The 12488-nt window shown below is 33.8% G+C and overlaps 1 protein-coding gene across 3 annotated transcripts in view; it reads right to left on the reverse strand.

Moving 5' to 3' along the window:
* The window catches only part of MICU3 (mitochondrial calcium uptake family member 3), a 97108-nt gene that overhangs the window by 21280 nt on the left and 63340 nt on the right, over window positions 1-12488 (reverse strand). For all 3 annotated transcript variants that reach the window (XM_060085917.1, XM_060085916.1, XM_060085915.1), the window contains exons 8-9: window positions 10008-10046; window positions 800-895 (exon numbers count right to left, since the gene is read on the reverse strand). In XM_060085917.1, coding sequence (XP_059941900.1) covers window positions 800-895; window positions 10008-10046 — 135 coding nt within the window. The remainder of the gene's footprint in view (window positions 1-799; window positions 896-10007; window positions 10047-12488) is intronic.

Genomic DNA, 12488 nt, shown 5'->3' on the forward strand with positions numbered 1-12488 from the left:
TGTGGTAAGCCAGACAGCCATCTCTAATAAAGTTCTTAAAAATTCTTAATAGGAAACATAGAAAAGTATTTAATCTACAAGACACAGCCCATCTTTTAAAATGACAAATCCCTATTAACAGTGCCATAATGAGAGTGGGGTGCTGGGAACAGTCCACCTGAGTGCAGCAAAAAGGTATGTGTCTCTATAGAATTCGAAAACAATAATGAATGATATAATGGTCAGTCTACTTTTAATTTTCCACACACTGGCAATCCTAACCAACGTCAAGGTAAAATGTCCTCCCTTCCCTGACTGACTGCTGTTAGCACACCTCCCCCACGCCCACCCTTGGTAAGCCACTCGCTATTAATGTTAGGAAATTTGATTTAAAATCTACCATAACTCTAAAGCATTAGCTATCTTTTAACAAGTTAGAAGTTTCAGCATTTCATGTAACATTGCAAATTATAAGGTTAAAAGATTCAGTGAAACTATAAAATAGTATTTTCAAATTTCCTGAAAGTGACCTTTAAGTGAAAAAGAACAGTATTTCCTTTTAATTAAGTTGGAAAGTCATGTTTTCTACAAGAAGCGAGTGGATTTACCATGGACTATTACAGGTGACCTTGCCGCCCCTGCCAGCACAGTTGACATATTCAAATATACCGATTTATACATAGGAATTATTGCTTTACTGGAGAAAAAGAGAAAATATAAAATATATTTTTGGTTTCATCGCTGTGACTCGAAAACGAAATGAGGACTAGATTAACAAAATGGCAAACAGTACAAGGACCTGGTTGAGGTTTAATTATACCTCTGCGAGGTCTGAAAAGAGTGCTTGGCTTGTATTACGTCTCAGAGTATCCCAATAGCTTCTGGAGACAAGTTCCTCAGCATCTGTTTTAAGTACCTGTAGAAGTTTTAAGAAGCACAACTGAAAAATCTAAAGAATAGGCAGAAACAATGATAATTTATACAGTTTAAATCTCTTCTAGCCAACCTTGAAAAGAAAACACATTAGCTTACCTTTTTTGTTTTCTGCTGCACACAGAAGTATCATATTACGTCACTGGTAAACCCAGGGCATTTTCAAAGGTGTAATGGTATATAACCACTATTTCTAAGTACAATGTGGCTTTGTCAATAAGAATCACATTCTTCACCCCTGCCCCATGCCCTTCTAATGAAACATACATAACTTCTAAGAAAGTGTGAAATAAAAATTTTATTCACACCTTGTGTGAAGTAAATTCATTTGGAGAAGATTTTGGTAATTTTATAGCAACCTATAAAAATTAAGCTTAATTTAAAAATGAATCATTGTTCGTTAGCATATATTATGTTAGTGCATCAAAGAATCAAAATGACCATATCCATACTTTAGAGAGACTAAATTTAAATTATTCGAAAACTTGTCAAAATAAATATGCAAGTTTAAGGCAAACCACTCAAAGCTGATCAGGGATTTGGTGTCTATTGTAAATAGATCAGGAACTTTCTGATCTATTCCAAGGATAGAGCACTAGCTTCTACCTCGGTACAGGCCAGGCTAAAGCAGGCGCTATCAGAATTAAGAAGTGTCGTCTAATCTTTACATGAAATGTAGAACTACAAGCTTAACTTGGGTCTCTATAAACAAAAATAATTAAATGTGGTTTCTCTCAGGATTTACCAGGGAAGATTTCACAGATTCTCAGGCTTGGTCTTCTTTGGGTTATTGTGAGAAGAAAATGCTGCACGATGAATTTAGGAGTGAGTGGCTGATGATGAGAGAATTCTTATTTGTGTGTGTGTGTTAGTTTTCAAAAGTCCAGTGCCACTAATAAAATGATAAGCATCTGGGAATTATTTCAAAGATCTGTGTTTTAATTCATTATTATGAACTAGAAAACACTGCCTACTGCCCATATTTTAATGAACTCTTAATAAAATGTTAATAATAAAGTAGTATTAAGCAGGAATCACTTACATAACATAGATGTATTTATTACCATAAGTGTAAATGTAGCAATGTGGCAGAGAATCTACTCGTCACCCCTTTAGTAACTAAATAAGCTATAACCAAGTAAAATTAACTGAGTGTAGCACTAACACAGTTCATTTTCTTTTACACAGATATAGCAGAACCTCAATAAATGGTAACTAGATTAAATACTCTGCAAAGTTATCTAAATACTTTGAATGTGGATATATTTTTAAACTGTAACGTAAAAAGGCAGTATATAGTTAAGAAAAGGACTGTTAAACCAATCTAACTAGAAAATAAGGCTCACTACACTATTTTTAGGAGGGTAAGAGGAATGACTCGCTTGGTGAAGCCAGGCCTCTCCCCTACTTCCAACCCCTGGTCACCCTCACCCCTACCCCGCCCACACAGACTCTTATGACATTATTCATACTTACAACATACGAAGGGATAAAACTGGTTTGACAAACTATATTGACACGGACCTCTATAGGAAAAAATGTATGTTCTGAGCATAGAAAAGGGAGGGAGGGAGGGAGGAAGGAAAAGAGCAAGAGAGGGAGGAAGGAGGGAGCCATAGTGTGAAAAGTTCATGTACTGGAATACTAACCCCCGAGGTGATGGTATTAGGAGGTGGGGCCTTTGGGAGGTGATTAGGTCATGAGGGCAGAGCCTTCAGGGATGGGATTAGTGCTCTTAGAAAAGGAGTCTGAGAGAGCTCCCTTGCCCCCTTCCACCATGTGAGGACACAGTGGGAAGGTGCCACCTATGAACCAGGAAGCAGGCCCTCATCAGCTGCCACAGTGAATCTGCTGGTTTGGTGATCTTGGACTTCCCAGCTCTCAGAACTATGAAAAATGATTATTCGTTATAAGCCACCCATTTTAAGGTATTTTTGTTATAGCAGCTCAAACAAAGACAGAAGGAAAGAAGGAAGGAAGTAAAATAAGGGAGAAAGGGAAGATAGAAGGAAGGAAGAAAAAGGAAGTTAGGGGAAAAAAGACCGATTTAGAGATGGGGCTCTATCACTGTGGTAAGCAGAACAGAGGCTCCCTGAAGTGGTCCATGTCCAGACAGGTAAGTACCCTATATAAAGTAAGGGTCTGAGAAAGGTTACACTCAGAGGTTAGGCAAACTAGGAAAAAAATCCCAAAATAGTAGCCCATAGAATCAGGCGGTAAACTGTCTTTGCTGTTAGTGATATTTAAAAACACAGAAAAATATAAACAAAAGAAAACTACATCTTTATAATCTGTCCCACTATGACAAGTGTGGACTGAGAAACCATAACCCGAAAATTGTAATTTAAAGTTACATGGGACTGCAGGTACCTGCAATGTATCACAGAAACAAACACACATACACAAGTCTTCCCAGGAAAAACACACCCTTAACCCAGCCCTTACAGAATCCACACAGATGCATTCCAACAAATACATGCTCATAATAGGAAATTACTAAATGCAAAAGAACGTAAGCCACCATAAGTAGGAACCAGCAGAAACAACAAACAATAGAACCAGAGCTGCAGCCTCCAGATATTGAAATTATTAGATATGGAATACAAAATAAGTTTAATAAGTTTCATATATGAAGTTGTATTTGACAGTACTTTTTAGGAAAAAGGGACTACCAAAAATTATTAGGCTGATTAGAAAAAAGAACCAAATAAAACTTCCAGAAATGAAAAATGAACTTCTGAAATTTAATATATTATATATAGCTAGAGAGAAAATCAGTGAACTTGAAGATAATATTAATAAACTATACAGAATGCAGTGTGAAAAGATTAAAAATATGGCAAATTAAAGAGGAGTTAAGAGACATTACAACATGAATATCTATCAAAGCTCTAGAAAGTAATATTAGAGAAAATGGGAAAGAGGCAATATTCAGAGACATATTGGCAGTGGGTATTCAAGAAATGATGAAAGCAAACAATCCTCATATTTAAGAAGCCCAATAAATTTCATGATAGATAAAAGCAAAAAGAGAGATAGACTGTAATAAAACTGTAGAATACCAAAGGCAAACAGAATCTTAAAAGCACCCAGAAAGAAAACAGATTGCCTACAAAAGAATAATAATTAGACCCAGAGTTCACTTTTCATTTTCAGCAATAGAAGCCGGAAGACTGGGATGATACCACAATTTGCTGAGAATAAGTGTCAACCCATAATAATATATATAGTAAAATTCTTTCAAAATAACAGCATGTATACATATATCGAGTCATTGTATTATACACCTAAAACTAATATAATGTTATATGCCAATTCTATCTCAATTAAAACAAACAAATGAATCCACAGAAACAGAAGAGGCTGGTAGTTGCCAGAGGCAGGTGGGAATGGTGGCGGTAGGGAAAGGGGTGAAGGCGGTAAAAAGGTGTGAACTACCAGTTATAAGATAGGTAAGTCTTGGAGATGTAATGTAAAGCATGGTGACTACAGTTAATAATACTGTGCTGTATGCTAGGAGTTGCTAAGAAAATAGGTCTTAAAGTTTTCATCACAAGAAAAAAAAATTGTAACTATGTGAGGGGATGGGTATCAACTCAACTTATTGTGGTATTTTGTGGTAAGTACATATATCAAATTATGTTGTACACCATAAGCTGATACCATGTTATATGTCAATTATATCTCAATAAACTGGAAAAAAATAAAGGGAAAAAAAGAGATTTCCAGAGAGAGGGTTTTTAAAAAAATTTATTAGAAGATCATCACTTGAGGATATACTTTGTGAGTATAAGATTATGAGATTTAGGAAGGGGTGAGATTAAAGAGGGAAATACTGAGTAAAGAATAGCAAATATGTAAGTAATTCAAAACAAACATGAATGCTACATATTTTAGAAGTCTAACTTGTGGGATTAAAAAAAGACAAGGGCAAACATTGTTCAATTTTAAGTACCCATGCCAGGAGAGGAAAGAACGGTATTAAAGAACTTTTAAACTCTATTTTTGAGAAAAAGAATAAAGATATGGCCTAATCTAAGACTTTATTATTTTAAGTATTCTTATTAAAATTTCAAAAATAACTACACAAAGAAAAGAAATACAGTGAACGTCTTCTAAACTCAAAATAAACCCAGGTAATGCCAGGGTTACCTCTTTTACCAGGTAACCCAGGTAAAAGAAAGTAAGAAAAGAGAAAAAAAAACAGTATATAGAATGGCTAAAATAAATCCAAATAAGTTAGTAATCACAGTAATGTAAATTGACTGAATTTTCCAATTAAAAAGCATCTATTATCAATCCAGATAAAAAGGATCCGATAAAATACACAAAATATACTTTTAAAAAAGACACATCCAAACTATAAGGAAAATGAGAGGTTGTAAATGATAAACCAGGCTTCTAGTAATGACAGACTAGAAAAAACACTGCCAATCTTCTCATTGAGAATAACTGAAAAATACTGGACAAAATATAATATAGATGTATCTTAAAGCATCTTAAAGACATTATTTGCCTTTTGTACTGTGTTGACTGGTACCAAAGCAATGGTGGGTAAAATTGCTGAAGCCTTAGTACAATGACAACACCAAAGACCAAAGTCATTACATTCTTCAGAAGTTGTCACATTCTCCAGTCATATACTCATATTTAAAAAAAAAGTTTCACTTAAGAATGTACTTGCTGAAGAATAAAACTCCTAATTGTTTTAATTTAATCTTTGAGCACATATCTTTTTAACATTCGGTGTGAAGGGAATCATGCATAAAGCACTTCTGTCTAATGAAGTACTGTGGTTGCCTTGAGAAAAAACATCTCTGCGGTGGTTTGTGCTGCAAGGTAGACTAGCCACTTTTTTCATGAACCATCATTTTTACTTGAAAGAACAACGGATACACAAACTATGGTTATTTAGACTTTGGTATGTGGCAGGCATCTTTTTGGAAGATGAACCAAGTGAGCCTGTTGCTTCAAGGGAAACAATTGATAGTATTTGTTGCCAAAACAATATACTGCAACAGATTGAAGACAGAAGCATCTGTGAGAAACCAGCGGTCTTCTACGAAGTCAGACATGAAAGAGATTTGCAAAGAATGTAAAATACCACTTTCCTCACAATATTTTTGACATTATTTTTCATAAAAAATGTTTATGGTAATGAGAGTTTTAAAAATTATTTTCAAATGTATTAATATTTATAAGTTTCTCAGTTTTAGTTTTTATATGGCAAAAATAGATGAATATAACAACATAAACAAAAGCTCTTTTGGATTCTCAATAATCTTCAACAATGTAAAGGGGTCCTGAGGCCAAAACATTTGAGCATTGCTGCTTATAGCAATAAAAGTGAATGAACTAGGACCAGATACAATAACGCAGATGAAGCTGCCAATCATGATGTTGAGTCAAAGAAGCAACACATAGAAAAACTCATTTAATATGATCCCATTTATATGAAGATCAAAAACGAGCAAAACTAAACTATATTGTTTAGGATACATAAGTAGGTCATAAAACCTCAAAGCAAAGCAAAGAAGTAATTGACATAAAAAGTCTTGATTGTGGTTATCTTTTGAAGGAGAAGAAGGGATTATGACTGGAGACATATGAAGGGGCTTCTTGGGGTACGGCAAAGGCAATGTTTTATTTCTTGATCTATATTATATAGTAAACTTTTATTGTTTTTTGTTTTGTTTTATATTTACGTTCTATCAGCAGTATATTTCTGAACTAAAATACATATTTAAAAAATCAGCAAGGGGCTTCCCTGATGGCGCAGTGGTTGGGAGTCCACCTGCCAGTGCAGGGGACACAGGTTCGAGCCCTGGTCCGGGAGGATCCCACATGCTGCGGAGCAACTAAGCCCGTGTGCCACAACTACTGAGCCTGCGCTCTGGAGCCCGTGAGCCACAGCTGCTGAGCCCACGTGCCACAACTACTGAAGGCTGCGCACCAAGGGCCTGTGCTCTGCAACAGGAGAAGCCACCGCAATGGGAAGCCCATGCACTGCAACGAGGAGCGGTCCCCACTCGCTGCAACTCGAGAAAGCCCGGGCACAGCAACGAAGACCCAACGCAGACAAAAACAAAAACAAAAACAAAACAAAACAAATCAGGGAAAGCTTCATTATCACTAGACGTAAAAACAGACAATAAAAAATACAAAATGGAAAATAACATGTTAATAAAAATAAACGTATATTTATTTTGACAATAAAATAGATTTTTAACACAAACACATTTCTAGAGATCTAGGGATAGTATATAATCAAAGATTTAACTTGCTAAGATGATTTAAGTAATCTATATTCTTATACAGGCAATAAGAAGGCTCTGAAATATATAAAATAAAAACAACCAGAATTATAAGTAGAAATTAACAAGTCTATCATTGTAATGTGTAATTTAACACACTATTTGACAGAACGGCAGAAAAAAACATTAGTAATGATAGAGATTTAAAACACATAATTAATATGTTTGGTTATATATATATTACAACCCTGTACCCGAAATCGAAGAATACACATTCTTTTCAAACACAGATCATTTATGAACATTGACATTGTTTTAGTCCATAAAACAAGTTCAACCCATGTCAAAAAATTATATAAAAATTGCCACATTTTTTGATTATAAAGAAATTTGGTTAATAAAGATAATCTTTAAAAAATTTGTAAAATATAAGGTATGTCAAAGTCAAATATACTTGACTTTTGCATTATTTATTCTTTTGAATGTTTTATATTTCATTACTGTAGTAAGATAATCAAGAGCTGACTATATGAGAAATATGAAAAGAATCAGGGTTGTTTGGAAGAGAAAAGGCTGTAAGGTAACTATCTTCCAGGATACAAAAAAGTATGTTCAATCTTACACTGTAGCAAGGAATAATTTGACAGAATACAGGCAGAACCTACGGTAAGGATGATTAACTTTTGGAACAGGTTACTACAGAGGCCACAGAATCTCTGTCTCTATAGTAAAATCCAGAGGCCCTGCCTTTCCTGAAGGAACTTCTTCCTAAAGATAGAATCTTAGGTTATATTCAGCTCCACGAACTACACTCAGATTAGATCCTTTATCGTTCCAGTTGATCTACAATCTGGAAACTAGCAGAAAATTGCCAGTTAATTCATAACGTTCTACTAATATATTTGTGAAAACATACATCAACGATATTTCATATAAATGTTCAGGCTGTCTGAATTTTTTTTTAATTTTAAATAAATCTTCCTTGTTTGCTTGCATTTTTTTGAAAATAATCATTCCTTTCTGAGCAAAAATTTTCCTATTATACGAAAAAAAGTCAGTTTATATAGCCAACTAAACTAAGGGAGTTGAAACATCATGTAATACATTTAAGACTGGGGATAAAAAAATGACATCGAGTTATATCACTTTAAAATATGTATTTTATATTCTTAGATGAAAAACAAAGATGCCTTCAGTAAAATAAAAAATATATATATATATTATCACAACAAAACATAAATTACCTTCCTATTACATAAGCAAGCATAATATAAACGAAATATGTAATTTAAATCTGGTTCTCAGTATTATTCTCTTAATGTCTAAGTGACTACAATTTGCATATGTAGCTTAAACTAGAGCTATATTAGTACCTATTTCCTTTTAACAATATTACTCTGAAATGTATTTTTTTAAAAACCATTTGTCACCTGTATGAAATTTATGAGTTTAAAAGAAAAATATAAATTGCCACAGTTGGAAAAATGGTTCATGCAATGACATATTAGATTAGAAAAATAAATTAAAAAGTCACAATTATTATTAACATTTATTAAGTTTCACAGGGCATATGGCATTAGAATCTATGAGATTTTCATCTTACACATGCTTTATATTTTTGAAATAATTAACAGAAGAAACTTTAAAAATTTTTAAGAAAATGGTAGACTTTATTTCATGGAAAACAGTAGTGAATTTTGCAGAAAAAATTTAAAGTATCTCGTAAGGGATCAAAACAATTAGTCAGTCATAAGGTTCCCATGGACTTGGCTTGTTTTCCAACCCATTCTAGGTCCATTTCTTGTGACTTAGACAAGATATCTTAGGTTTACCTTATGCTGAATCAGCCTTCGGTGTATACTTAAATCTAGAACAGATTAGTTTTTATAGTTTGGAATTTTTATTAAATATACAATACAGGAGGCAACACACCTAGAGTTTACACTATAACTGGAACACTTTCAGCAGGACAATTCTGAGTCAGTCACCCTGAATTCAAGAGCTTCTCTCAGGTGGAATTTGTATAATTTGAGGGATCCTTCTAAGTGACTTAAGGATCCTTGGGGAAATCAAATGGACTGTGCATGTTTACATTCAAAAGGGGCTATGGCCTACTCTTAGTTGTGTAGTAGCTGGGCTAACCAACAAGCTCTGACTTTCCAGGAGAAAGGAAAGAAGGAAAGCGTAGTGTAAGAAGAGTACAGTTGGAAGATCACTTGCAGCAACTCCCAACTTTTTCAGGAAAAGATGAGTCTGAAGATAATTCTTTTTGAGAAGTAACATGTGATAGAGTGATATATCAAACATATCAAGTGTCGTCTTATACCAGACTTTTGTATAGACCATAGGCAGAAGGCAGGCATCAAAGGTTTTAGAAAAAAATTTGGGAGAAATACGGAAAACTAAGAAAAGTTTATCCATTAATATCTTCTGTATTAGAATTAAGAAAAGACTGTATATCAGATGGACAGATCCAGTTCTTAAAATACCTGTGTCCTGCAAGAGCATAGCCTGAGAATCTGCTCCATAAATTGTATTTAACTCTTCAAATACCACTGAAAAATATAAAATTTCAATTATTCTACCAGAGTTTTTGGTTGTTTCACTCACCTTTCCCTTATTTTAATCTAAAGCTAAAGATATATAATTGCTCTGTTAGTTTTAGTCTTCTCATAAATCTAGGAAGGAAATAAAAATTTTTGGCCTGGTTGCACATTATTACATTCGATAAATTCCTAAACATGCTCAATAATAGATCTGGCTTTATACAGAAAAATAGCATTGTCAAGTAAAACAGGTGAGGACTATTTACATAAAGAACATTTAAAGTATTGTACATACACTATTAGTAGGAGAATGGTATCCATAAAGTTGAAGACGCTGACATAGAGCACAAAGGGCCAAATGAAGTGTCACATTTCAGAATGAACCCAAGTACAGCAAAAGAAAAAAAGAAAAAGATGACAAAATAATCAATTAGGAAGGGCAAATCATTATGCTACATTCTATATAGAGCATAAACACAGTACAAGTGGGATAAATGTTAAAGATGAGTAGCAAAGTTTTTTAAATCTCATATAATTAAACATTAAATGAACTTGTGCTCATTTCAACCACTTTCATTTTAACTTTTTGATAGAACTACTGCTTTGAGTAAAACATGTTCCTCCAAAGTATGCAGTTTTATTGAGACATGCTTCAGTGATTCCATGTGGAATAAGGGGGAAATCTAGATGCAGCAGCATGGTGGTGGGAATGGTATGAGACCTACAGTGGCATCTTGTTCTCCTCCTGTTTAGTGCCATGACCTCAGGCAAGTTAACAAACCTCTCTAAGATGGTTTTCTCATCTGTAAAAAGGTATGATACTTACCTCAGAGAAGTATAATGAGGACTAAATGAGAGTAACGTTTATAATGGATGCAGTACAGAGCTTAGCACGTGATAAGTGTCCCAAGAAATTTTATGCTCATTTCCCTCTTTCTTTCTGAAGCATAGTTAATTTTGGTTTGTAAATATTTTACAATTTAGTCTTGCTCAAGTTTTGATTTGGGTATTTAATATTCAGTTTAAAGTAGCTGTATCATTCTACTTATTAAAAGAGAATTTCGTGTTTCACAATTAGATAATCTTTTTGAGTATTTATTATATTTCATACGCTGTTAAGTGGCTACACGTTTTAGCTCATTTAACCCCCATAACAATCACATGTGCTTATTACTCCTATTCTCGTACAAATGAAGAAACTGTGGCACAGAGAAATTTAAGGACCTGGTTCAAGGTCCCCCAGGTAATGAACGGCAGAGCTAACAGTCAAACCCTGAAAACCAGGCTCCTGAGCCTGTGCCACACTGTCTCCCTAATGTAATCTATGTATTTTCACTATAAGCTACATTTCAATTGCTTCAAAACTCAAAAATCTCATCAGTTCAGTTATGCATTATTTAAAATGTGACAACTATTAACAATAAGTTACCACTAATGATTGTTATTGTTAAACACAGTAACAAATATTTGGAGAGAGCTATATTGTCCTAGAGTGTCGTTTAGTTCAGAGGTTGTACTAAAGATTATTTCTGAATTGTTTTAAGAAATAGTTCTGAGAGATAAATTCTGTAAATGAGATTTCAGGAGCCACTAATTGTAAGTTATGTAAGATAAACACCTCTGAGGTACCCATGTAGATCAGTGCCTTTAGCAAGCATTCCTTTACACATAAATAAGTTACATACTACTTATGTTATTTTTATCTGTTCTTTAAATGAAGTCACCTTCCCCATATATTTGCTACAGAATGCTTCACTGATCTACGTATATTCATGTAAACTAATACAATTTAGGGTATGCTGATATAAGTTAGATTTCATAATTCAGATAGACTTTCCCTAAGTAATCCAACTTAATGAAGTTTTACTATATCACTATTATTTGCATTAAATCATCAGCATTAAATTTACTTTACCTGGGCTGCAATGACGCTTTTGTGCTGACACTGTAGCTTTTCCCAATGTGGGTTGTCTGCTATTATTATTCCCTTTCCTCTCTCCCTTTGTTACTCGACTTAGGTATTTTAGTAAATGTTAATGATTAGAATAGGATTGTAACTTTACTGGAAGATCCATTAAGTCCTTTCTGGAATTAGTATAAATAAACAGTTAAATTTGTATCCATTGAAGTACTATCTACTTTATCACTGACGTTTACCAAAAGATTCATTAACATAATTCAACCTCCTTAATGATATTTTATTAACAACTTGCCTATCCAGTCAATTGGGGGTAATCCATCAAAATTAAAATAACTGTTTACTCTTTTAGTATATTCTCTATAGACAGTGTCTTCTATTGATATAAGTGTCTTCCATAATTAAGTCTACTGGGGGTGATTCAACAAATACTGATAAATGTATCATAGTCAAATATCCTAAGAAATAATATGTATTCATAATCCTGATCATCTGCTTTTATTAGTATAAATACATACTTCATAAATCTACTGGGACTGAATGTGACACCCATCTGCTACAGATAACCCATGTTTTAAAAAAACCTAATACATATCCTTATAACAATGAGAATAATAAAAAATGTTGCAGTTCTTTGAACTTAATTATTTGAATTCCAGATAGACCAATTAAACTATTTCACAGGGCCATGAATTTGCAAATTAAGCAATTATCATTTACATGCCAACAAAATTCACCATGTTTCTGCTATCTAAGTACCAGAGGAAGAAATACGCTACGGTGGGTAAAAAGGCAGGTTTTGGAGCTGGCCAGCCATGGGTTCAAATCTTGGTTTTGCCATTTAATAGCTATGGAATT

This window comes from Mesoplodon densirostris, chromosome 20 (assembly GCF_025265405.1).
Source record: "Mesoplodon densirostris isolate mMesDen1 chromosome 20, mMesDen1 primary haplotype, whole genome shotgun sequence".
Taxonomy (NCBI): domain Eukaryota; kingdom Metazoa; phylum Chordata; class Mammalia; order Artiodactyla; family Ziphiidae; genus Mesoplodon; species Mesoplodon densirostris.